The following is a 26859-nucleotide window of genomic DNA, read 5'->3' as shown; positions in this document are numbered from 1 at the left end:
ATGCAAAGACCAACTTGGAAGCCACAGAATTAAAATAAGACCAGATTAGACCCAACCAGTGCCGAAATACTATTGGCATAAGAAGGTGCCAAGGGGCATTTCCAAACTAGGCATGCTCTGACTAAACCAGGTATTATCTACTCTGATCGAAATGGGCGTCAAATCTCAAGCTGAGCTACGCTCCCCCACCCATGTCCAAATACTCGAAGGTCAAGCCCAAAGAGGCAAGTTGTGTGTTATACGATAGCGGGTATATCCGTGAATGGATCAACGAAAAAGATGGGACAGAAAACGAGGAACCATTAGACGTGGACGGTTGGGCCAAAGATTGCATAGATATGAGCTCCTCTCGTCGGAAATATCTTCGCCGAATAGGGCGAAAAAGAGGGAGAAAGTGGAATGGAATAAAGACCGAGAGGGAGACGAGACCGACCTTCTTCTTGTTCCCTCAAGCACAACCAGGACTGACTCAATTTCAAGGGGGAAACTGAAAAAAAAATCCCATTCCCTTTTTTCGGAGCGAATTCTCACGGAAAAAAACACATCTCCCTGAAGAAAACATAATGGTGCGGAGTAGGACTGAGGAACCCCATGCCCAATCGATCCCTTTTCTCACATTGCAACCATTACTCCTGTTGAAAACGGGCTTTGTCTGGAGCTCCCTTTGCCTATGGCCTTGGAGACGAAGTAATCGGGGCTGAATTGTAAGGCGGTGGTGCTCTTTTTAGAACAAAGTACTCTAAATGGACCGCCACTTTTCATGTGGGAACTTTTGAAGACACGACCTACGGTGACTGAAATTAACGAAGGCACACTTCCAATGATTTTTCTTCTGGTACGTCTTCTCTCTGATGTTCCTAAATGTGGTTTAGGGTCCTCGTGAAACGTGGTGGATGGTCGTCGTCTTGGCGGTCGTCTGTTCGGCCGTTTGTCTGTCTGTCCGTCTGTCTGTCTGTCCGTCTGTCTGCATCAAATGCCATCTTTGTGTTAAGTGCTTCCGCTCATTGAGGAGCGTGACAGCTTTTTAGGACAGACGGTAACCAAAAGACCTCCCACTACCGACTTCCCATACACGCACACATGGGGCGGTATTCGTTGTCAGTCCCCTTGGGCGCGAAAACTTTCATGAGATTGCTAATTTGACGTCAAGACCATTGGGGCCCTCAAAATGGGACACCAATGTAGAAAGATGGGGCGATGGACCGAGGGGGGGACAAACTGTTCTAGCTAGCTAGTATGGCATTGGAGTTGGCCAGAACTTGTAAGTGGCTTTGAACAATAATGCACAGGAATGGCTCGCGGTTGAAGAATACTACCGTACCAAGCCCCACTGAGTCAAGGGACCTTGGAAGGCTTTGGCAGTCTGGCGGGCGGCCTGGCTCTAATGAGCTGATGAAACAGAAAAAAGGTCGTCGTCACGCGAGAAAAGTGTGCAGGGCCGATCCGTGTTTAGGCCAACCAAGACGAAAGACGACATCCGAATCAATGCCCAGGCATTTGACGTGAGAACAAGTTAATTAGTCGTCGGTCGGTGTTGGTGTTATTGGATTCACTTTCGGTTAAAGTATCGGCCAGGCTATTTCTAGAAGGTGAAATCCAAGCTCAAAACACCAATCGAAACGAACGATCTATTTAGTATTTGAAGATACCTATGAGAAAAGATATCTTAGTTTTTGCTCTGTGATTTGACAACGTTGACAATAGGCTAAGAAAACTTTTGCTGGTAAAATGATAAGGATATTCTCTCACAATTCTATCAGTGAGTACACTTGAAGGTGAATCATGGTCACTCCCGACAAGCCACAATTACCAACGAGTTTCGTTCTTTTCAGCCTGATCGTTGTTCGTTGAAGGTGTTACAAATTCTTGCTTTGCCCATTTCCGTTTGTTCCGTTCGTTCGTTGGTTCGTTGGTTGGTTGGTTCGCTCGTTTCCCCATTCTCGCGTTTCCTTGTGAGTCTCAAATTTGGTGGCTCATTCTTTGATTCGACGGGCCATAAATCAAGTTGCTCAATAAAAGCGTCGAGGCTTGCCAATTAGATATCGATAATCCATAAACATGTCAGTCTGAGTTTAGAGACGATGTTCCGAGGTAAACCTTGCTGTATCTTTTATAAATCTTGCAGGGGTTGGCGGTGTGGTAACCAAGGGTGCTATTAGTAATTCAATGTCTTCAATGGCATTTGCTCACACATTACTGAATGAAACGAATCACTTCTAACACGTCAATGGCGTCAATAAAATGCGGGCAAGTAAGTATATTACGAACTTTCAAGGAATGGTCAAGAAATGTAAGAATGTTAGAAGTGACTGGTTTTTTTTTCAATCACAGAATGGAAAATTTAGTCGGTCTTTTCAGTCTCTCAGTCACATCAAGATCTATCTTCCTCAAAAATAGGCCATGATGATGATAGGATGGGCCAAAATGGAGCGGCAAAAAGAGGTCCGAGAATCGCCTTGGTTTTGTCGCGGTTCCAATGGCCGTGGAGGGTGATAAGCAGGCAGAAGTTTGGCAAGGACGTAACATATCTCACTCTCACTTTTCTCTCACCGAGGCAGCTAGAAAGTACGCCAACCGACCAACAGCTAGCCATCCATCTATCTATCCAACCAACCAACCAGGCAAGCAACCAGGCAGGCAACCAACCAACCAATGCTCACAGCTTGCGTCCCATCAAAGAGTTCCCAACGGCGCGATCGGCCAGCCTTGAGCAAAAACGAGTTGTTCCAAGTTGCAAAAAGACGCTCTCGCTTGAATAGCAAACGAGTCTGGACTTCGAACGGATAAACAAAATCCAAGTTCAGCCATTTGGTGTCGGTCGCTTCAAATTCGATTCACAACATTGGGTCTCAAATGTGGTAAAGGGGTAGGGGGGCTCGGGAGATAGATGATGCGGCTTAGGAGTAAAGGTCATGAAAACAAGTTGCCACATTTTTGCTTTCCATTGAACACACACGTAGTCAGGGTTGAGGTGTGTACCTAATGTCGATTAGAATGTTAATCAATTTTAAGCCCTCCAGACTCATTGTATTGGAAATGGCATGTGTCCGTGATTCCCCACAAGACATGTGCATGATCTACGTCGACCCAATCGATCGGAATATTAGGGTGTCCATGATCCCTATTTAAGCAATGATACAGCTTTAATGATGGTTGATGAATCCTACCATCAACATCATCATCATCATCTCCGTCTTTTTCTTTTTCTTCTTCTTCTTCTTCTTCTTCTTCTTGTACTAACGGACCCATTGAGCTCCATTGGTTGCCGTCGTCGACGTTGTCCCCCCGATCAACTTTTTGACTGACTTACTGTAGCAATGGAGAAGCAAGCCACGGGCGAAACCTTCAGCTCAAACAGCGGTTCGGAGTCTTTTTTGCCCGATGAGGCGATGAGGATGATGCCAGAAGCAAGAGACAAGTCGTTTGCCATCCTTATGATCGTGATCGTCGCCACTGATAGTATCATGGGCTCTGCTGTCGCCACAGCTGCTGCCGCTACTACTATTACCAGTACTGTTGTTGTCGTGCAAAGGCCAAAGGCCAGAGGTCGGACGGCTACCAGGCTCACTTCTTGGTGCTGCCTTGAAGCTCTCTTTATCATGGTTTGCCGTGTGCCAATGATGTGTCAGAGCAGAGCAGCCAAACGATCGAATACGAATTGGTGAAAAAAGTCTTCTTCTTGGGCCTTTTATGCATGTATCCATGTACCCATCAAGTTCTCTATGTACGAGTACTTATATTAGAGGATAGGACATCCCCGAGCATTTGATTAGCAATGCGAATTTGTATTCTGGCGGAATGGGCAACATCATGACATATTGGGGACACTTGGCATGAAACAATATGGAAAACGATGGATCGTCCAGCCCGAATCACCACCCATCCTCATCGTCAACGTAAGGTTTGAGGATAACTCGGTTATTTTGTCAGTGTCCAAAAGGATGAAAAATATGATGGGCATGATTAACTACAGTGATTGAAACTCCGTATCATGTTTTAAGGGTGTAATGAAATACATCATGGCAAGTTTATAGCAACTAAAGTTGTAGGGAGTAAGTTTAATTTCTTTTTTTTGTATTATTTTAGCTCAAGCTACAACCGTACATGCCTAAAAGCATATTGAAAAGTCAATTTAAAAAAGTAATTGATTTTACTACTTGAATAGAAATTTGAATATGATCCATTACATCCTTACTACGATAGATGGGTTTGAATGGATTTTCTTTAATCGGTTTTAGCTCCAAAATGGCCCCCTTATAACTGAACTCAAGAACTCAGACCAATAATGCTGATTTCTAGCTACAACTAGGTCCAACTCGATGGATTGAGTTCAGTGCCTATGTAATGTCAAAGCAGAGCCAATGCACGGACTCAATCTGGGTCTGAAATGGCTCATCACAAGCGATTATCAATCAATTCTTTAAGAAACAGGACACAGGCCTGCAGTACAGTGATTTGAGTCAACGAAATTGAGGGTGAAACGAAATGAAAACTGAAGTTCAATTCCACTGTATTTGAGATCTACAAAGGAAGCTTCATTTATTTCTCCTGATGTGTTCGTTTCCCTGTTACCTGCTCATACGTTGATTGGGGCTCTCATTCTTTTTTCTCTCTCTTTTTTTTTTATTTAATCCAGTGGGCCATTTGAAATCCCCACTATAAGTTTCATTTGGTTTCCCATTTCCTTTTTTTCCGCAAAAGGCTGTGTTACCTTCTCCTCTCCTTGGACCTTCTTTTTTTAGTTGTACAGTATTGTATATATTTGTGGGAATGTGTGTGTGTGTGTGTGTGAGAGAGAGAGAGAGAGAGAGAGAGAAAGAACGAACTAGAAAGAGAGAGTGTGGGTGGGTGGGTGGGTTCCGGTTCTTACCTCTCCCTCAGCTCGCTTCTTCTCCAATTCTCTTTTCTTTTCGTTTTCCTCTTGAATTCGGGCCTCAATTTGAGCCAAGGACTCTCGGGTAAAAGGACGGAAAATCGGGCGCTCCTCCTCAGTCTGAAAGAACCAAAAAACAAAAAAAAGAGGAACATTCTTGGGAGTGAGTACTCGGAGGCACAATTTGGCACAGGAAACTCTCGGACATTCCCACCCAGTGATCAGTGATCGGTGGTCAGTGATCAGTGATCAGTGACCACCACACCACTGCGACGAGGAGGAGACGATTTGTCATCATGAACTGAGGCCAATTCCTAACACAGTCTTGTCTACTTTTCAAGACTGTCCCTGCCCTTTACTTGGAAAACAATAAGAGCATAAGTGCGACAAGAGTCAAAACTTTGGCGATATGCTTGGGGGTTTCTGGGATTGAAAATCTTCATTGATTGTCTGATGATTTCCATACGACTATTAAGGGCACACCAAATATATGGCTGTCGTTGGACAGATTTGTTTTGGTCTTGCCGGCATTCGTAGCCATAAATCTGTTCATTACGTCTAATGCCCTACCAAAACGTCCATCTGGCTGTCTCGTTGTGCTCGCTGAGCCTCTCTTCCATTTTGTAATCGAAGATGTACTACTAGTCACTCGCTTAAAATCTACAAAGAAAAGACGGATAAAGCAAAGCTCATAAATCTTGACATTCTTTTGTTTACGAAGCCTCTTTGTATAAATATGTCAACAAATGTAAAAGAACTGGGATTGATGGAAATTGTTACCATTCCCTCGGATAAACAGATAAGAATACTCTTGGTCAAGAGGTGCTATATAAAGTCAATAAATACGTACGTATTTATTTGTTCAAAACCAGATCGAGAGGAATTTTTGTTGTGAAAGCGTCGTGTTGCAAAATAGTTTCGAAGTGCTAGGCATGCATCAAAAAAATGTTAAATGTTAAAATATTAGGATGAGTTGGGTAAAAAACGATCATGAGAGAGGTCCTTCAATAGCAGTTATTCTGATTTGCTCATCCGCTTTTCGGAAGGAAAAGGGAAATTTCTCTACCGCAATGACTGGCTTGTTCATCGGTCGAGGCATTCACTGCGTGTGGTTTTGATTCTTCTAGATAGAAATAATTTCATACAAGTACAAAAATACCTCAAATTCTATAACCGTGCACTTGTATTCTCATGTAGCTGTCTCTCTCATTGCTCACTAGTGTACAAGGAAAGCAAAGTTGTTAGAAATCGCACACTTATCAAGGTCATTGATAGAGCTTTCCAAACATAATGGAAGAAGTGTCCATTTCTCTCATTTCTTCAGATCAGTGTAGTCCTAATAGAATCACCAAAAGAAGATCTAAATACCTGCATCCAAATATTGCCGTAGAGAATGGGAATCGACTTTTGATTAACAAAATGCGCTGGCTCAGGGAGATGTGATCAGATATGGTGAAATATAACAAAAGGAAGAGCAGACTAACGGCCATTAGTCGAGTTCGGTCGATTTTGGATGGTTCGTAAATTCCCCTTCTCACTCGCGGAGGGCAAAATTGTCGGTGAAGGCTCCAACTACGCCATCCTCGACTTCAAACTTCCGCTACAAAATCATGAAGGTTCAATATCCAGATGAAAGAGGAATGGAGGTCGCCCTGAGTCGGTGCGAAACATGGAGGAAAGGGGGGGGTCTGTAGGTACGTTCGCATGTATTGCAGAGACGGGTGGATCTCGTTGTCTTAAAGAAGGAAGGAACCAAAGCGAAGGCTGTGTCACTTCCTTTAATGGCCTTCAGGACTACTACCGATTTCTTTTATTTAGAGCTTTAGAGCACAAGAGAGGGGATTCATGAGCTTTGAAAAAAACCTGCCCCTTGGATGGAGCGGGGAACACAACTGAGCTCGTTGAAGTAAATGAAGAATGAAAGTGCTTATGAAAACTAGAATCACTTAATGGGATGGATGGAAGAGGACGGTTTGACGGGGTGGAAAAAGGCTCAGGCTGGAAGGCAAGTCTGGTGAAATATTTTGGAGCTTTTTGGACCGGTCTGTGAGGGGGATTTAAGTCAAAGAAAACAGTCACGTGGTGTCTGTCTGCTTTCCTCTCTTGCCCCTCAATTCAGTAATCACTTGATTGAAAGGAAAGCCATTTCAGAGCACATTAAAGAGATTAAGACGAGAGACCATGTGGATTGTGGATGTGGACCCATCAAGAAGATGGAAACGATCCCGGCTGACGAAACCGAAGGAATGGGGCGATAATCATCTCTCATGGGTTCGAAGGGATCCCTTTTGTCTAATTGCTCTCCAGCTCATAGTGACATGCTACTACGTGCGCACATAGGGTATGGATGGACGTCGTGCAACGTACGGTGAGTGTAACAGTGAGTGTAACAGTGAGTGTTGCGTGAATACTGAAATATCCTATCCCCAGTCATTCGAGCATAAGCTCGTGGTCAAAATCAATCAAGTCTTTACTTTGTTGGTTTCTATCGCAAATCATGATAGAAGCCTTTCCACGGCTGCCCTTTGCTTAGAATACATTAGCCGGCTTATGTGATCCCTCTCATTGTACTTTCAGTTTTTAGAATCAGGTTCTTGATAGTAGAGAGACCATTTGGGTTTGTGTGAGTGTCGCTTTGCCTCCCGAGATTGTAAAAATGCTCGAAATGTGGAAATGAGGAAGAGAATTTCTTGTTTTTGCACTTAGGCCATACGGCTCTTTTATGCTAATCAAATTGAAACCCAGAAGGCAATTTCCTGAGTTATTTCAAAGGGGGCGCCCAAATCCTGCTCTCTAGCCAGGGGGACGAACGTAGCAACCGCCCCCTCCCCTCCGCCCTTTTTGTGCGGCAAGCGAAGCCCGTGCTCACCATAGTCATTGTCTTTGTATCTGCACAGATTGAAAAGGCACTATTTAGACTTGAATGTACGTACATGCTGCTCGCAGTGACTGGAGTGGGCAGAGGAAGGTGGTCGTTCTCATTCAATTGAGAGCAATTTATCCTAGAGAGAGGACGGGGGGGGAGGGGGAGGAGAAAGAATCAAATGTTCCATGGGGATTCCTGCCTTACGCCCCTTCGGAATAAGTATTCCCGACGAGAATTGTTAACAGGATAGATAGAAGCCAGGCTCCTTCTTACTCAGAGAGCAAACAAGTTGATTCACACTTAAGACGAAATGTGCCCACCAGCCCCCAGGACGACTGGATCATTGGAGGGCGACGGTAGGGGTGGAATTGGGCAATGCTAGTCCCAATCGACCAAAGAGGCTTCAAATAAACCGACCAATGCTTAGTCCGTTCGAACGATTTAATCAAAAGCTTTCGAGGCACAAATCTTAACTGTTGCGAGTGTGCCTTTTAACGTACTGAGTTTTACGAGCCTCTAAATTTGCACACAATGAAACAGCTAACAATGGAAAGTTTCCTGATGGGATTGTTCATTTTCGCCATTTTTACCCGTAGCATCTCCGTTCAATGTGATGCAAATGACACGTACCCTATATACGTACTAGATACCCCTGAACAATAGTAAATCGTTACCTGCGAGTCCGAATCTTCGGACATATCAACTCTGGTAGTCAGGCCAGCAAAGCAGGCCACTCGGGTTCGAGGGTCGTCTTCTTCGTCGCCGACGACCTTTGGGAGAGTCCTCGGACGTCAGCGTACTCAAATCGAGCGGCCCAACCACTTTGCTTGGAGATATTGGTCGAGGCTGGGCACACGCCAAATCCGGGCTTCTGGGATCCGTCCTCGGGCGGAACTGCTTCGTGCGATTACTATTGACCCGGTTGCTGTGGCTGACGTATTTGGGATAGTAGTTGTGGCGGCCGCTGGGGCTGCTAGTACCGAGGATGTTACGTGTCCTCGGACAAAGAGACGAAAGAAGGGGCGTGGTCACGTCTTCTTCCCGCTCACAGACGAGTTGAATGTCTTGGGTCGTAGTCAGGCGACCCCGACGACCGGAAGGCATGCTCGGCCTTCCGGTGTTCCACACTCCTTTAGAAAAAGAATTGAAAAAGAACATAAGTTAAGGACAGTGGCCACTACATATTTCATTATTTCTTCCAACTTTATTGTGCGAAGGGGCGAAGTTAGGATGATGTCCTAGACTGTTATGATGGGTGATGCACTGGGAGCAAGTGTGTCATAGCATCAAAACATCGCCCTGCATGGCTTGTTCGTTCTAGAATTGGCATCCTCGAAAGCATTAGGAATGTATTCTGCCCGGATGCCAAATCCAAGGTGCCAACCTACTGGGTCTTCATTCATCTTCATGAAGTCACTTGAGACTTTGTTTAAAGATCTTGTTATCATGCCAGTTTGATGACAAAAGGAAATGAGAGAAAGACCAAGTGGGCCGAGACATGGAACTATGTATGTATGTATGTATGTATGTATGTATGTATGTATGTATGTATTTTCGGTCTCAATTAGAAAAAAAAAAGAAAACTAAGGGGAACGAACTTCCTTCGGCTTGTCGGTCCCTAGTAAAAGCTGTTCTTCTTGGTACATCGAAGTGAGTCCTCGCCCCGTCGACATCTAGCCGAACCTCACTGCTATTAAACAGTTCACACAGAGAAGAAGAAGGAGACAAACAAAAAGTGGCCCAGTCAGTGACATGCAGAGCAAAGGGCGAGCCTTGCCTTGTTCCAGCCCTAATCATACTACATGTGTATTGGTTACCACGTAGAGTTCAATTGCTCATACATGTTTCTGATCTTCATCTTCCTTTTCCACCTCCTTCCACCTCCTCATGAGTAAAGTCCCGTGCCAAGTAATTGCACAATTTTTGCTGATGACATAATGCGACAAAAGTCAACAAAGCAGGCAACTTGGATGGTAAGATAAACTCTTGTCGTGCATCAGCTGTCTCGTTCTTTCTCGTCTCTTCTTCTTTTTTCCTTTCTTTCCATCTTTCATTCTTTCTTCCTTTGGAGGTCGCCTCGACTATTAGTAGTACTCTTGGCATGAAGATGGAACTGAGTTTGCAACTTACTCCGATTCGTTCCGCCAAATTCAGAGGAGATGTTTCCGAGCGAATGGAACAATGGGGGATTCATGATTTATCAAATACATGAAAAATCAGAAGCTTCATCTGCCCCTGTGGTCGTGGTTTTATCTCTAAGCATAGGCAGACCATCTCTCGAAGACGGTATTCCCAACGATGACTGGAAAGTTATCCCCATCATCCCTCGTCGCTTTCTAGTTCTCTTAAGATTGTTTGGATCCTCGACCTTGGTACTTATATAGCATCCTTCTTCTTCTTCTTCCTCGTCCACGTCCCTCTCCTCCCTTCCAAGTTTCCAAGGTCATTTCACACAAAAAGTGATTCTTTGTAAGGGAGAAGAGAAATGGTCCATTCAGAAGTTTTCCGTTCGTTCCTCGTCTCGAAGTCATATACCAACTACCACGACCGACCGAACGACCGACCGACCGACCGCCCAACCTCGCCCAAGTCGTCCCTGTTCAAAATCACCCTCAGCCCAAGGAGAATGTTGCAATGAAAAGCGGTCGGGGATTGATCCCAAGCGGGAAGTGAGATGTATGCACAGGGACGGTTAACGGGCAAACTGGGACCAGTCAGTCCATCACCGATTTCTGCTTGGCCTGACTCTACTCGATCTCGAGTGATTGGTTGTCGTTCCTTACTCCTTCAAGTTAAACACCTTGGGTTCATATCAGGCTTTCATAAACGGGGAAGACAAACCAAGCCATGAAAAGAGAAAGAGGGCTAGAGAGACATTTTTGAAGTTCGTTCCTTGACAGGCTTTGATTATTCGGCCACATTCAAAGAGCAAAACTTTTTTTTCTCTCTAGCTCTCTCTTTTTGGTGTTGACGAAGATATCCATTTGGAGTCATCGTTGAAGTGGTCCTTGGAGTGCTATGAGGCTATGGGCCAACTCCAATACTCTCTCTCTCTGTCTCTCGCTCTGTGTCCGTGAACTCTCAGAGTGCTCCGAACATAAGTGAACAAGAAGCAAGAGGAGAAAACGAAGGAGAGGGAAAGGGCGGAAATGGAAGGAATTTCCTACTCAAAGACCCGCGCTCCCTTTTTCTTCCTTTACGTAAACAGAGGGCGGATTAGAGAGGCCATTTGCCATTAGTGATCTTTAGTCCGGGCATGGAAAAAAATGCGGGTATCCTAGATGCCATAAACACCCTTGGAGGTGTTTCCTAAGTTTCCTAAGTTTCAATTTGACCCTCTTGATGACGATCGTGTTGGATATCAACATAGCTATGTTTCCACGGGTGGGTTTCACTGATTCCCAAGTCATCTGACGCAATTTCTACAGTCATTCATTCAGTCATTCGGGAATCGATTGACGATTCTTTCATTCATGGTTTAGTTTTTCAAATGGAGCTTTCTGGCCATTCTCTTTGGTAATGGTCGAAAACGAAGCGAGGGTATAAAGTAGGGAGTGGCGTGGCGTGGCGGCCACTTCTCGTTCTTACTGTTTTAGGTTCTTCCAGTTTCCTGTTTCCTGAATCAGAGTGCTTGGATAAGATTTACTTTCATTCGGTTCAAGTCCAATTTCAAGATGGCTAAACGGCGGCATTTGAATGTCAAAAGATATATTTCTTCGCATTTTTAAAAGAAGTTGAAAGTTCTGCATGAGTTCGAGACGAATCCGTCTCTTTTAAACAAATCATATCAAATCAAAAAATCAACCAATATGACTTGCTTGCCCATGTGCGTAAAATTTCGTGTGTATCGACATGTATAGCACTACGAATGGACTTTCGTTTAGATATTGGTTTGCTCCTAAACTATTTTTTTGCAATTAGGGTTGGGTCTCAGTTTAATCGATTGGCGTGTGACTGTTTCCGATGTATCGTTTTTCAATATTTGTTAGCAACATAAATTGATCCTCTTTTGTCGAGCCATATTCCTCTTATTTATTTTGGAACAATTAGAAGCATGCTCATCAATATACTGACTGTGATGGAGCTTTGAATGTAATAGCAACGGGTCCGATTTTTATTTCGCCTCGTTCGTGGAAAAGCGGATTGGTAGTAAGGTCCAATTTAACAATGAATGAAGAAGAGAGATTAGAGTTTCCAAAGGTGTCCTTCTTCCTCTTCTTCTCTTATCTTTCATTCTTTCGTTCCTTTTTCGTCTCGTTCTTTTTTCTCTCTCTCTCTCACTCACTCACTCACTCACTCACTCACTCTCTGTGTTCCAATCCTGTTAGGGCAGTTGGAATGACATTCTTCTTCTTGTATCCCGGTTCCTTTCTTGTTTTTTTTTTTGTTTTTAGTCCTCAATGTCCTCAATCCAATCGCAGGCCCTGAGAGACTCGTGTTCCAATTCTGGATCAACTATGGATCAAGGTCGGTTGGTCCACTGCAAAAATGCATTGTCGTCTCAAATTGAGTTCGTAAGCGATCAACAATTCTTAGATATTGGTTCAACTAAATCATTCTCACTGCTAATCACTTGCATGGTTATGTAGAAGGGACTCAATTTAAGGCCAGTCTAGACTGAGAGCTGCCATTTTCCTCGATTCTTGTGGCACGTAAGTCAATGTGAATGCCTCGAGATTGTGCAGGGCCGTAAGGCTCCTCTGTCTACATGTATTTAGTACATGTGTACGTAGGTGTGAGCGTGTGACTCTTGACTAGGAGGTGCGGCAGTGGGTGGTGGTGGTATACGCCTTCAAATGAAAGAAGGAGGTCTAATCTGATTTTCCTTCTCCTTCCTCTCTTTTGCTTGCTTCCCATTTTTTTTCTTGCCCCCTCCACTCAGTTCCCATCTGATTTATGTGCCTTGAATGACTCACAGAAACTGGAGTGACAAGATTGAGTCAGCACTAAAGGACAACCAATGTGGAACAAGATTGAAGGGCTAGGAACATGTCAAAGAGTTGAGCTAATCCTTGCTTGAGTTACGAAGGGGATAGGAAAAATTAGCTTTGTTTCCTGATCCTCCTCCCCCCCCCCCTCCTTGTCCTCTTTTCCCGTCCTCTCTTCCTCTTTCTTTCTCTTCGTGAATGTGGGTGCGGGTGGTTCCAGCACCCAAAGCCACCATTGGGAATGTCATGTAAATTGTTCTTTTGTGCCATTCCCATCAGATTGGATCAGGCTGAGGGTGGATATATTTGTCGGTGTGCCACTGTCAGAAAGACCGATAATGCCCACCAAGATCACTAATGCTGCTTTGTTCCACATGAGATGATGATTCATGAAATTGGTGGAAAACGGAGAGATGGAAAACAGCAACAACGACCATGTCAAGGGGACTGCTCAAACGAGGGTAGAAGCGCGAATAAAGATATACTCCCCAAGATTTGGTCCACGACCCCAAGATCCGCGCTTCATTTCTCGCACTCCCCACATTCAAGTCTTTTCAATAAAATAAGAAATGGCTGAACACACGACAAGGAATGAAAAATGCTCCGGAAGGTTAAGTCTCACGTCTCATGTTCATTGGGTAAATGTATAGGAATGGAAGAAAGCTGCCAAGAAAGATTCGCCTTTATGGAGGATTCCACGTTAAAGAACGTCCACGCCGAGAAGAAACCAAACCTTTTTCCAAGGATTTCCAGAAACAGCTTTTTTTCAACTAATTGGAGAAATGTAGTGGTCTATGGTAACAGCCGACTGGTTTGATTGCTACATATGCACTTGCATTGTGTATTGTAGACTGGACTATTCAGAGTTAATACGCAGATTAACATACAGATATCCGAAGTTGAGCTGTGGCGAAAAGTGAGAACAGTGCCACCTGTGAGGGCGTAACTTGATTTATTGACCACTGATCGATAGAACTGAATAAGGGCACAAACAGAGTACACTGGGTTATATTTTGATTCGGATGTTGGAATGCCAACATTACTACTAATCACAAAATACAAACCAGATCGCTTCTGAAGATTTGCAGCTTTTGGAAGATGTAGGCAGGGTGGCTTTGATACTACTCCATTAAAAACTCAGTGGATTTAAGCCAAACCAAGTTCGGTTAAAGTAGCATGCTGGAAACAGAACCTTTTTGTGCATTCCTCTGCGAGTCAATGCTTCATCATCCAGCACTAAAAATCCATGATAAATTGTTCACAATGTAGCATGTAGTTTAGTGGACAAAACGATAGCATGTACTGCCCATGATCAACATTTTAATGGAAGCAGACGAATGCTTTGTTCGATTGAGGGTCCCAACTTTGCCTTCATCCAAGTCAAATGGATGGATTATGAATTCAGTCGTGTTTTGAGGGTTCAATTCTGCGAGCGGAAACTCTGGGCAAAAAAGACAGAAACGCAAACAATATGGCGGCCATGCCAACCCAAAGTACCACCAGGTTTGTTTGCCGAAAAAGCAGCAGCAGCACCGCCACCAGCAGAAGACAGACCAATATTAATAGCTATGCCTGGCTCGCTATTCATCGGTGAGTCCATTTCCTCCTGGGCGGCCTGTTCCCTCCGCTCATATGGGTTTCCATAGTATATTAGTTCCAAACCCGTGGGAGTAGATGGAATTTGAAGGCCATTGTTGCCTTTGTTATTGGATCCACTGGTACTTGGGGAACCAAGCAAAATCACGTGTGTGATGACTTGCCTCTCGACCGTACCGTATACTGTACGTATATATCATCTGGCAGTTCGGAACTCAGTTATGAGGGCCCAAGTGGAACAAAAAGTATCATGCGCAATCCGGTTCGCGACACACTCAGCCGTGTTGGCTAGCTTCGTTGGAGTCCATATATTTCCATTGGGTTCTTGAGTTTCCACATTACCTCTCTTTAAAAATATTACGGGTGCCCTAAGACCCCTTCACTATTCCAATATCGGTAGCCAAAAAGCCACAAAAAGTAGCTTTTGCATGCGAGTGAAAGTCTGCTCACACCAAGTCTCTTTAAAAGTGCGGGAAAGAGGGAATACTCAACCCCTGGTAACGTGGGTCTTTAACTCTTTGGAGTGAAGTGGTAAGTGCCAATGTCTGAATAGATTGGCCAAAGCAAAACATGAGTTGTAAAGATAGATGAATTGACAACATGTAGGCTCGCTCACATTACTCTACTCTTTTATGCTAATCCATGCGGGTGAGTGCCGAGCTTAGCGTAAGAATCTAATGTACCTATCAAGCTAAAGGATTTATTCGCCGTACATTGGTTTACCATCTTCTAGCACCCTCATTGAAAGGTTTCACACCTCTCCATTCTTGAGTTTCCAAGGCCATTTCCCACAGACAAAATGGTACCACAGCTATGCTATAATAATGAATAGTCAACACCAAGTTGGGTGGCCAGATTCAAGCAATAAGAAAGGGTTCCTGAAGTGCTCGCGATGTTGTAGGGCAAAAGTGACGAGGGTACTACTAGAAGTGCATCATTGTACCAATCGAGATCGGAGTTGGTCTCTCCTTCATCCATCCATCTATCTATCCATCCATCCATCGACAATGAGAAGCGGGACGAGTGGGACATCGATTGGGACGAATAGTGGAAGAACGCTTGACACCTCAACTCGAGAAATGGAAGAATCGTGGCCTGCTTACATAACGAGCAACCACGGAATTTACCAGAAGATGAGAAGGAAACCCTAAGACGAATAAAAAATAAAAAGACAGTGGAAAAGCGGAGTTTGACAACCTTTCCTCGGGGGACGAGAATGAGGTAAAAAGGCATAATGATTCTAATTTTGTGAGGGAATGAACAAATCATCGTTTTTTGTTAGGAATGAATTAGCTCCTGGTGTGGAAAAGCGGAAATTCAGATTTAAGACCTTAGTGTAGCCGTGCCGATGTGCCGATGTACCGATGTGGAATGGAGAATGAAGTTGCTAAGTGAATTATTCAAATAGGACTCAAATCGTAATTCAATCTCCATTCCAAGTCTCAGTGATTCTCGTGCGTCCTGAAATAGAATGTTTTGAAATTCACCGTCAGATCTTCAGACCTTGTCCATGTACAGTCGAGATAATCTTGACATCTTTGGTACAAATATGAATTGTATTAAGTACTTTCTTTAAATTCTGAAAGGAAACGCCCAATGTAACCCTTTGCCATGCTATGGCTGCCTCTCTTCAGGCACGCTTCATACACGTATAATGGGCTTGAGTAAGTTGTTCAAACGCTTTTTTCAAGCGAGATTTGGGCTACAGTAAAATTTGGATGGGTCAAATGAAATTTTCCTCTACCCAGCCAAAATAGTGCGTTCAAAGGCTGGACTAACGAAATGTTGTGGATCAAACCCCAAACCAGCTATTGGCAGGGTCCGAGAAAAAGAGAGTTTATGCTATTATGATGGGGTTGAAAGAGTAATTTCCATGCCGGTGGTGGAAACACTCCACGTAAACAGAGGGAGTAGGTGTCAGATTAAACTTACATCCCGATATGTCATGATTATCTCGACTGTGTATGGTGAGTGAAAACAAAACAAAATCATCTTTGATATCTCCGACCGTCGCTCTGATTTAGAACTAATTTTGAGTTAGGAAAGTGATTGCCAACGAACGGTTTGCACGAAAGCGTATGAATGCCCTCGCTCAGAGATCGGGAAGGAAGGAAGGACGAGAGGGGTCGACAAAAATACAATAACTTGCTGCTTTCCTCTTCAGCGCCTTCATTCATGCACGACGGAGAAACACCAGAAAACTATTGCAAGAAAATGCTATTTGAGGTCGGCACGCCACACACCAGCCCAAAAAAGTCAATTTGGGTTAGACGCCCGCCTAGGGTACGTCCTGTGGATACAAATATATTGGGTCCGTTCCAACAATAGGACACATTTCAAACCACGCTTTTTAACACGCTTTCTATCCATTTGAAGCAAAGAGTGTGTGCCATAAATATTAAACTATCGCCAGCGAAAGACTGCTCTCGGTCGTCTTGAATAGCAAATGTTCCATTGGTACATGCATGGACTCCACCATGTCTGGAGAAGGTGCCAAGCCCAGGTTTCCCAAAGAAAAGGTTCCTTGCCATTGTAAATACAAAAACTGTGACCACAAAGTACTCGTACTAAACAGATCGAAGGACACCAAGTAATTTTGTCTTTCATGTAATCCTGCTTAGTTCCCTTATCTTAATGAAGTCAAGATTGGCATCGTCAAAGATGCGGATAAGCCGCAGAACACGAAATATTTACTCTAGCCAATGATCACGTACAAGAACTTTGTCTTGGCCCATTTTAGAGGACAATCATGTCCCAGATATTGCCCAACTTAACACCCGTCAAAAGCTCCGAGAACGAGTTGACAATTCAGTTTCAATAACAGCAGGAGGCAGAAGATTGATCAAGGTTGCAGTGCTGTATGCATTAGACCCCTTTTAAAGTTAAAACCCACGTAACGGATCAGGCCCCATCAACATTTGAAAAGAAATTCATGGTCGTTTAGGTTATCTCCATAACTTCCATCTCTCAACAGCTTCGTTGTTTCATTGAGTTGAAAAACCTTGTGGAACAAACGGATGATTACACAACTTAAGAAATAAGCGTAGTCCCTGAAGTCGTTTTTTAATTAACCATTGTAGCGTAAACAAGCGGCAGAAACTTGACGGTCACAGGGTACTGTAGATTTGGTTGAATCCCCATGGCTCTTAGCTCTCAAAAAAATCAATTTTTCACTTTCCTATTTTTTGGTGAAGATATTAGCATGATTTTTATATTTTAGTGCTTCCAGTGTAATTGTTACTAGATGGGCCTTAGCTCCTGTACGTATATGAATTGCACCGTTCTTATTCAGGATTGGTGGTGACTGGTATTGTTCCACGACAATGGCCATCCTCCATCATTAATTCATTGCTTGTGTTTTGTTGAACTTCATCGACTAAAAGTAGAAAGCCTTCGCCATGAAAACCTCCACCTTAATTATGGAACAGTTGTGAAACATTCAAAAAAGCCAAATGGAAGCCCAGTTTGTCGCGGAAAGAAGTAGCCAAAGGTCCCCAAGAATAGCCAATCAACTGAGATTTGGCTTTCGATGAATCATAACACGACGTGGCCCAATTTCGCATGTTACTCCGTGATACATGTATGTACGTACATACGTCTCCTTAATAGTACGTAGTCCAAGTTTGAAAAAGGTTTTGATTTGAAGCTGCTTCAACTTGGAATGAGAAACTGATCTTCATTGGTTACAAATTCCTTCCGTATTCAATGAAAAGACCACAATTCGTCCCTCGTTGGAGGAAAGCCATTCTCTTCCATTCAGCAGCCAACAACGATGCCAAACATTATCGGCTTGGCAAAGATTCCCCAATGAAGTGAAAGGGACCCCCCAACATTCTCATCCTTCCAATCAGTAAAACGCGAGCCCCTCTTATTGCCCAAGCGTGCCACCACCTCGCTTCCTCGCTTCGCTCCACCAGATCCTGCTTGGAACACTGTACGTACGTATGTTCCCAAAATGAATTTCGGTCAAAACACAAGTCATTCCCTTGACCGGGATCGGAAACTTTACAGAGGTAAAAGAAGCCTCGACTGTTGTCTGATAAAATGACCAAACGCGGTTGATGTGCCAATTTTCTTCCCAACGGCGTAGTTCTGGATTCCGGGCATTTTGGCATGCTACACAACCATAGAACACGTCCTTTCAATTTGATCACCGATCGTCCCGAGCGAGAGCCACCCACCCCTAAACTAATCCATTGACTGCGTGGCCACTGCCTTCGATACAGTCAACGCAGAGAGCTGCCCCACCGAAAAGGACGACTAGAGGCCATCACAAGAAGAAGCGAATTTGTTCCCGTGATCTAATCCTTTATCCTAGGCGGCCAAGCCATGGGTAATGACTAATGACTAATGTCAGATGAGTGATGGTCAGACGCAGGTCAGAACGGACCGAGTATTAGACTTCAGGGATTGGATCACCAAAATGAGTCAGATGTCTGTTCTACCGACTTAGATCTCTGTTCCTCTGTTCCAAACAATCAAGCGATGATGATGTGTTTGCAAAAAGTGGTGGAAACAAAGTGAGCCTGATGGCCTTGAACACGCTTTAGGGAGGCATAGTTCTTATGCTATTTTGTGTGGCACTCTCCACCATTGTGTCCTTTGTGGCTCTGGGACTAAATGTGATGGAAAACAAGACCACAAGATGTATTGTCTTCATCAATTTGGAAGGGAAATCGCTGCGTCAGCACGGATTGTTCAATTGCTAGTTTGAAAGAGGGATCACCTACCAGTCGGTAGCCTCTAAGCTACCGAGAGAGGGAGAACATGAGCGACCGCCAGTTTTGTTTTTGGTTTGCCCCCATTGTACGCGTACAGCATGATTCGATGGTGATGATTCATGAGGCGTGAAATGGTCCTCGAAAAACTTGATGAGCGATACTTTTCAGGTGAAGAATCCATCCACAGACGAGTGCGTACAAGAAGGTTGAGAGGTCGATGCACACGGTTTAGTTTGTTGCAAGACCAACAACAACAAAAAAAGGCCAAAATACCATGTGTGGACTTGGAGACGACCGAGACCAAGGGGAAAAGGAAGGGTAGAGGAGGGAGGAGGACGAGGAGGACGAGGAGGACGGGTATCCATTGTTCCAATACGGCCGGAAGTTTTGCGTCCTCGTGAGGCAACAAACTTGGATGATTCCGGGGTTTAAGGGGAAAACTTGGTGCGTTCCTTTTTGTTCCAAACCAGTTAAAAGTTTCGCAGTTCCTTTTCCCTCTCCTTCTTTTCTTCTTTCTTTCGTCCGTCTAGTACCTACATACGTACGTACATTGTCGAGTGTAAGTACGTACGGCGGCGCACTTGGCCTTTGGACTGGCTGATGGAACACAGGGCGGGGAAAGAACGAGTCAGGCAGTTCAGGGGCGATTGGCTGGGAAATCTTTGGCCATAAATTGCTTTAACAGGACAGCACAAAAAGCCTCTTGTCAGTTGCAATATCTTGACCGATCCAATACACCGGATCTGAACAAGTTACCCGCAGAGGAAGGACTCGCTCGCTTCCTCCAGCTTACTCTGCCGTTGTTCCCCACTCGTTCCACGGGAAACGAATGAGACAGAGAGACAGAGAGACAGAGGGGAAGAAAGGATCAGAACACACGATTTCAGATCCTGGGAGCAATGTCAAGGCTTCATCAATCAGCCACGCCTCAAGTCAAAGGCATGGAAGGGCCGCTTTGGTTTGATCAAGAGACGGGCTTCAAAGTCTCCCCATCTCGTACCAACTACTAGTGAACACCTCACCGCTCCATTGCCGAACTCCTAAGGTCTTCCAACCCATGCAACCATGCATGACAATATTGATGCAGTCGGTGAGTTGACGAGTTGTTGTATGTGCTACCTAGTGTTCGTCCTCATTTTGGTGCAAACCGGCGGGGGTGACTTTTAAGCTCAGAGCTCAACCTCTCTGACTGCGAGACCTGCTGACAATTGACAAATGTTCACTCCACACAAATGACAAGAATGCGATGAACAGTTGTGACAAAAAAGTTGTAGTCAAAAAATGTGAGCTCGAGATGCGCTATTTGTCAAGCTAACTTCTGCTTGACTCTGCTTCCATTCCGTATTCCGTTGACTTGGCCTATTCTAGGTATATAATCGTTCGAATCGTTCGCTTGAGCAAGGGGCCAAAAGACCAAGCAAGAGAGAGATAAGAAACCTTCTTCTTTCTATCATTCCATTCAAGGCTAACTAACATAGGAAAAGAAAAAGTCCCGAAAGAACGAGCGTACATTTTTCCTCCCATGAATTCTAACCATTTTTAGCGTTTCATCAGGCAACTGACACGCACTGGCAGACGTTGGCGTCAGAATATGGTATACGTGGAAATCACTTAATAAATGCGAGTCAAGCAAGTCGAGTTCGTTAGGTATTCTCTGTTGATTCAATACGCTGGGCGAGTTTGTCTGACAAGACGTCAGAGGAGACTAAAAACGAGAGCGAAGAAGGCTAATAAAGGTATCGATTTTTGTTTCAAGGCCAAGTGACTGATGATGAACCAGGACAAAAGAAGACCGAGAGAAGGGCACAATGCCAAAACGAGGAGGCTCCACTGCCTTCTGACTGTACGTATGTACTGTACTCTGTGTTTTAGTGTGCAATCCATGTGGTAGTTGGGTGTGCGAGTCAGTCTTGATCCGCATCCTTCAACGCCACGATGAGGCCTTCGAAATTAATAACAAAAAGGTAATTAAGTGTCTGAGGCTGAAATCGTTGGGAGTGAAAACAGGCCTTGAGCGAGTTGAAAGAAAACTGCTGGCCTCGCCCAAGACCAAGGCTCGATATGTCAATCTCCTTTTTTTCAGGCCCTGAGGGGCCAAAATACAAAAAAGCGATCTCGGTTACCTCCAGTCAGATTGCCTTTTTTCTCCTGCTAATTTACTCTCGTTTTCCTGCATTATTTGCTCAATCCAAAACAAACACAGCTGGCGCTGGGTTGGATTTGTATCGAACCTACAAACAGTATTGGTTCAACTTGACGCTGACTTGCACCAAGCAACTTGTGTATTGTTATAACATAACTGAAGCTAATATCTGCAAAGACCACCTTTTTTAGTCAGAAGCTTGAGAAAAAGGATCCAAGATTGCGACTATGAAAGCGTGTTTTTCTTATTTGATGGATTAGAGCTGGATAATTTCAATTGGAACGCTCATGAATTGACCAAGTCGACTGTGAACGTGTCAAGGTCTTCAGAGACGAATTTTGTTGACCCTAATCGCATGGCACGGATTTGAAACCCTTTGTTAATCTGGTCTTGCACTTCGGAAAAGAGCTCGTTTGAGATTTTAGACTCGTTTTGGGTGAAGCTTGTGTTGAAGAGCGAAAGCGATATTCTTTCCAGAAGCCTTGGTATGGTTTGAGTAAGTCTACGCACCCAAACTACAAGGGAATCTAAGGCTGAAGGTTGCGAAGATAAATATTATACCATCACGGAAAAAACTTTCGCACGCAATGTGGTCGCTTCTTTGTTGGTTACTACACAGGCGGAGGTAAGGTTCCAAGTTCTTGGTGAACGTACAACGTAGGCTACGTACGTACGTAGTAGATGGAACTATTTGAGTTCGTTGTTACAATGCTGCAGGTAGCTTAGGAGAGAGGAACGAGGGATGAAAGTGGAAGTGAACACCTCGTCCCGGTGAAAACATGGAACATGAAGGACAATAGGAGACAGGGCTCTATTATTTATGGTGCAATAATGATTATCCTCAAAATTGAGAGGTGATCGTGGAGACGATCGATAATGTCACTGTCCCGTTTTCCACTCATTTACTTGGTTTCCGTGGGCATTTCATTTCTAAATGTAGGGATCATTTTGAATTTGAAGATCAGACCGCATACGTCATCTATTCCATCAAGCTTTTGTTGCCCATGAATATTACCATGGAGAAGTCAGAACCGATCCAAGCCGGTCCGAATGCCAAATGGAAAGAAACTCTCGACATTTCAGACCAACTGTGTGTCAATTCGTTCAGCAAAGCACAGTGACAAAACCCTAGTGGGGTACAAATACGAGCATTAGGGGGGATATGTTATGTAGAGATGTCTGTTCTCGGAACGAGATAAAAGAGCATTATTACTAATGGTGGTGTGGTCAATGAACCTTCAGGCAGTGAGTGGGCCTACAGCAGGATTGTAATCAAAATCCTCATCATTGTGTCGCTTTAGATTGTCGACGAGCCAACTCTATGTGTGCACTGTACGTAAGCACCTTCCTTGGCTGAATATCGTTATCGTCCGGCCTTTTGTTCAACCAACTCGGGTTGAGAGATCGCCAAGAGGCTCAGGGGATGTATCTGGGCCTACTCAGGCCTTCCAACATGCAGGAGCAAAATTTATGGTCTTGATATATGTTCTATTACTAGCCCAACTACTGTTCATCTTGAAGTAGTTAGGTACTTGAACTGGAATATAGTCCCTCAGCATGTGCGTGGTTGGTGTCTCTCTGACACACTGCTTTGGATTTTATTTTCATCGCCACGAGAATGTTTTTTCCAAAGATGTTCACGAGCTCTCGCCACTCTGTCTCCTGTGTGTGCATGGTGTTGGAAAGAGAGAGAAAGCGAGAGAGAGAGAGACCAATGTTTTCTCATGGACCACGAGGGGTTGTCCACTTCAAGAACCCCGTATGCACTATGAAAACGAATTGGGACGCAAGATTTTGATGGATGGATAAATTGTTATGGAGCCAATGATTCAATTACAAGGATAACTAAACCGATGGAGTATACACATGTATCGTAGTAAATCTACAGAGAATTTGGGGCTAACACTCTGGTCTATGTAGAGAAGACGAGGGATGAAGCCTCCCAAGGTGAAAGGACAGAGGGAACAAGAGATCGATGGGAAAAGGGAATCTTGAGTCCATTGCCAGTTTGGAAGTGCTTCTGGTTTGAGCATTGGCTATCCATCTGATCCACTCTCCCCGGTCTTGACAGACGAATCTCCTCCTCTTTGAATATTGGTGAGAGATAGGCTCGATTATCTGAGAGAATAACAATGCTGCTGCTGCTGCTGCTGCTGGTTGGCTGGCTCCTTGCCCTCTGGCGGTTCAACGTACGAACCAACACTAGAGCATCATCATCCAAGCCTCTGGAGAACAAGAAGGACGCAATCTTGAGCTTGTGCACCAACACAACACACCACCATCCCTCACTACCACTCACGTTAACGTTCGTCCGTTAGTCCGTCCTTGCGTCGTACCAGCCACGTGGACACGGCTTGTACACGCACATACCCACTCGTTAGTGTGGGTGTGGGTGGGTGTATGTGCTTGCGCATGTGTGTAAGCGTGAGGATGTGAGGTGGTTGGTTGAGTGGACCAGAAATGCCAAGTTAAGTGGTGCTCGAGGGAACACCGAGCGCACTTTTATGGGCCTTGTACCCAACATTCCTGAGCATCTTCAAGTGGGCCGTTTACAGCCTTGACTTGACAGAGAAGACGAGGTCCAAATCCGTAGGATTGTAACTTTTTGTAACAACTTTGTATTAATTTATCTGACCTAATCTGAGGGGTTTTCCGTTCCAACACAGCCGCTAAAAGATCCTTTCCTGACTTTGCTCTCTTTTTGACCCCCTATTAATTCGAAACTATGACTGATTGGACGATTGAACAGACCAAGCAACACCACGTGCTTGTGGTTTTCTCTTTAACACTTTCTACGTAGCGAATGAATGAAGAGGCGTAATTCATTGTATGGGCCATTCTCCTTTGCAATTCAGTGTGTGTACGGCATGCAGCCGCAGTGCAGTCTATTTGTTCGTTTTATTTAAGACTTTAAGTAACAAAAGCCAAGTATGATTGAAACACACGTCGATATCAGAAGGGAAAAATGGTGTATAAGCTCCCTCTGACAGCTTAGTAGAAATGCATGATAGAAATGACCTTCCCTGGTTTTTGATTGAATCCTTTTTCCTGTTCCAGTTGCTGACAAGAGAAATCGGATGGACAACCTAGAAAGTCGATTTCTGTTAGAAATGACTCGATGTAGTAGTCACAAACCAATCATGAATAATTAAAAGATAGCATATAAGTCCACTTTGAAACGCTTTGGACCTTTTTGATGAGTGTCGTCACGGGAACTGAATAAGTTATGACAAGAGCTTTAGTAGCTATTGGATAACCAGGTGATTTTTTTTAATGTGCACTGACGTTTATGTTTTTAAAGGCAATCTCATAGAGCTTAATGAATTTTCTCAGAGATGGCTTCATTCAGGGCGAAAATGCGCGTTGTGCGCCAACATTCGGTCTACACTCAGTTCCAAAATCGAACTCCAACTCCATGGCGTGAAAAGAGCTATAAGAATCAATCTTGGTCAGTTTTTGAGATGCCATCATGTCTAGCTTCTTGCCCCGAGAAACAACCACCCATCCACCGCCCACCCGAGAGTTCTAATCATATTTTACGACCGATGACATTGTAAAAAAAAGTCGACCCTCGTCCAAGCCAAAATCCAGCACCACTTTTTCTCCTTCCTAGATCCAGGACCAACTTGGATAGCTAGAGAACTACTCGGAGAGAGAGAGCATTTCCAGACACTTTCCAGGACTTGAGCCCCTTCCTCTTTTACCGTTCTAAAAAGTGGGTCGTTTTGACTCATTTTGCAAACAGACCAGACCTGGTTCGAGTTTTCAAGGCGAAGGCATCAAATGCTAACAGATTGGATTTGTGACCCCCCATTCCTCTTCTCTAAAATTAGTGCTTTGTGGTGGCGTAACATGAGCAATCCTACTTGAAAATGTGCCTTCATCCCTAAGGTTGAGCGGAGGCTGGGATGGTGATGGATGAAGACTCGGACACCAAGGACGGACGCTGCCTTCGCGACGTGAGCGACAGAGCACTAAAATTTGTGTGTGTTTTTTTTTATAAGAGAGAGCAAGGAAGGAACCAAGTGGACAATTTCATCAAACGCCTCGCAGTTCAGCCACATAAAGTTAGGTAAAAATGAACCTCCTACTCGCACATGATAGACAAGCATCATCACTGCGAGTAAGCGAGTAAGCGAGGAACGAGCCCTTCCTGTCAAGATAATGTATACGGGTATTGAGGGAAGCGGAAGCTTTAGCTTTTCGTTTCGCACGATACCACAGTTTTGGTAAGCCCCATTCAATTCGAGGGCCACAAATTTTGTCAGTCGAGAACCAGGATTTAAGGTCGTTTCAAATTGCTCCGAACTCAACCGGATTGGCTAATCTATGATGGCAATGCGTGGACCAATGAAAGGATCTAGCGACGACGACAACCTTGGGCTTCATCCATTTCAATTATGGCGTGTCCTTCGATTGCAAAAGGGCAATCCGGCTCAGGTAATAAATATAAGTCTTAGCTCTCGAAGTCCTTACCTGTCAATCCATGTTGGCAAACGAGATCGTCGTTGCTCGGCCAATTCTAGAATTGTGAGCCAATCGTCACCCAAACGAAGAGAAGTCAAAGGCCAATATTTCACTCAGCATGGACACCGTGCGCACACAATATAGCCAAGTAGAACAGTAGAAAATTAACGTGGGGGGTCGAGTGCGGGACTAACAATTAGGGTCTTGAGGCATCCCAACCCTGCTGCCCCAGGGCACAAGAAAGGAGCGTCGGAGAGACTTTCAATCACAAGAGACTTGGACAATGAATGATTCAGGATTTGCAAGACCACAACACCAATCACTGGTAACATCGACACTATTGCAGTACTGACAGCCACGCGGATTTCTGGTTCGTTTTGCAAAGGTTTGACAAATATCAGTTCTGAAGTGACATCAACACCAAACTCTTGGACACAAGGCCACCGACTCGATCCGCTTCTACGAGTACAATAGTATGACCACCACCATCACGTCCATGAGAAGTGAGCTGCCTATCACCACCGTCGGCAAAAAGATCCCCCTTCCCAAGTAGGGCAGTGCTTCTTAACAAGGCTTGACACTGAAAAACAGATCCCTTCATCCGTGGGTGTCCCGCCAATCCGTCCCCACTTCTTCTTTTTCTTCTTCTTCTTCGTCATGTTCGTGTTCGGCCTTCGCCGGCCTTGTTCCTTGGGACCTCGGCCTTTCGTTGTGGCAGGGAAAGGAGACGGCTAACGGGGTTTTGCGGAGTAATCCGCCAATCGCGACTGAGGCTTGCGCATACTACTACCGGATTCGGTTTCATTGCCTCGATCGTCGGCCTCCTCAAGGACGGACAAGACTGGTCCAATAAGTAGAAGAAGAGGAGGAAGAAGAAGAAGAAGAAGAAGAAGAAGATACTTCGCTGCTCTAGTTTCGGAGTTTGCTTGCACGGAAGACTCCAAAACTGACAACCAAACTTGCATAGCTTCGAAGACTCGGAGTCTTTCCTTCTTTTGAGTTATCATCTTTTTTTCCTTTTGAAAGAGGCTAGGTTTAACTATCATGCGGACCCTTCGCATTAGATTAAAAGATATTTCGAGTGGAAGATGGCAGAGTAAGAAGACTGGGCCATTATTCAAACCCAGTTCACCCAAAAGTGGGCACAAATAAAATGCTTGTGACTGGGATTGGATTAACAAAGTGAATGAATGGCACAGCTTCAGTGATGAGTGCATCTCGTTCGACATCATCAAATCGACTGTTTATCGGGTGCAAAGACAATG

General features: G+C 44.4%; 1 protein-coding gene across 1 annotated transcript in view; it reads right to left on the bottom strand.

Annotated features, from left to right (window-relative positions):
• Positions 1 to 26061, bottom strand: part of LOC131879892 (sodium channel protein para-like) — a 72837-nt gene extending 46776 nt beyond the window's left edge. Inside the window, exons 1-3 of the mRNA XM_059226370.1 lie at positions 25604 to 26061; positions 8414 to 8869; positions 4871 to 4993 (exon numbers count right to left, since the gene is read on the bottom strand). Coding sequence (XP_059082353.1) covers positions 4871 to 4993; positions 8414 to 8437 — 147 coding nt within the window. The 5' untranslated portion in view covers positions 8438 to 8869; positions 25604 to 26061. The remainder of the gene's footprint in view (positions 1 to 4870; positions 4994 to 8413; positions 8870 to 25603) is intronic.
• Positions 26062 to 26859: the final 798 nt, after the last annotated feature.

This window comes from Tigriopus californicus, chromosome 4 (genome assembly GCF_007210705.1).
Source record: "Tigriopus californicus strain San Diego chromosome 4, Tcal_SD_v2.1, whole genome shotgun sequence".
In the NCBI taxonomy this organism is placed as follows: Eukaryota; Metazoa; Arthropoda; class Copepoda; order Harpacticoida; family Harpacticidae; genus Tigriopus; species Tigriopus californicus.
The sequence above is the reverse complement of the archived record's forward strand: the minus strand, read 5'-3'. Positions and strand labels throughout refer to the sequence as shown.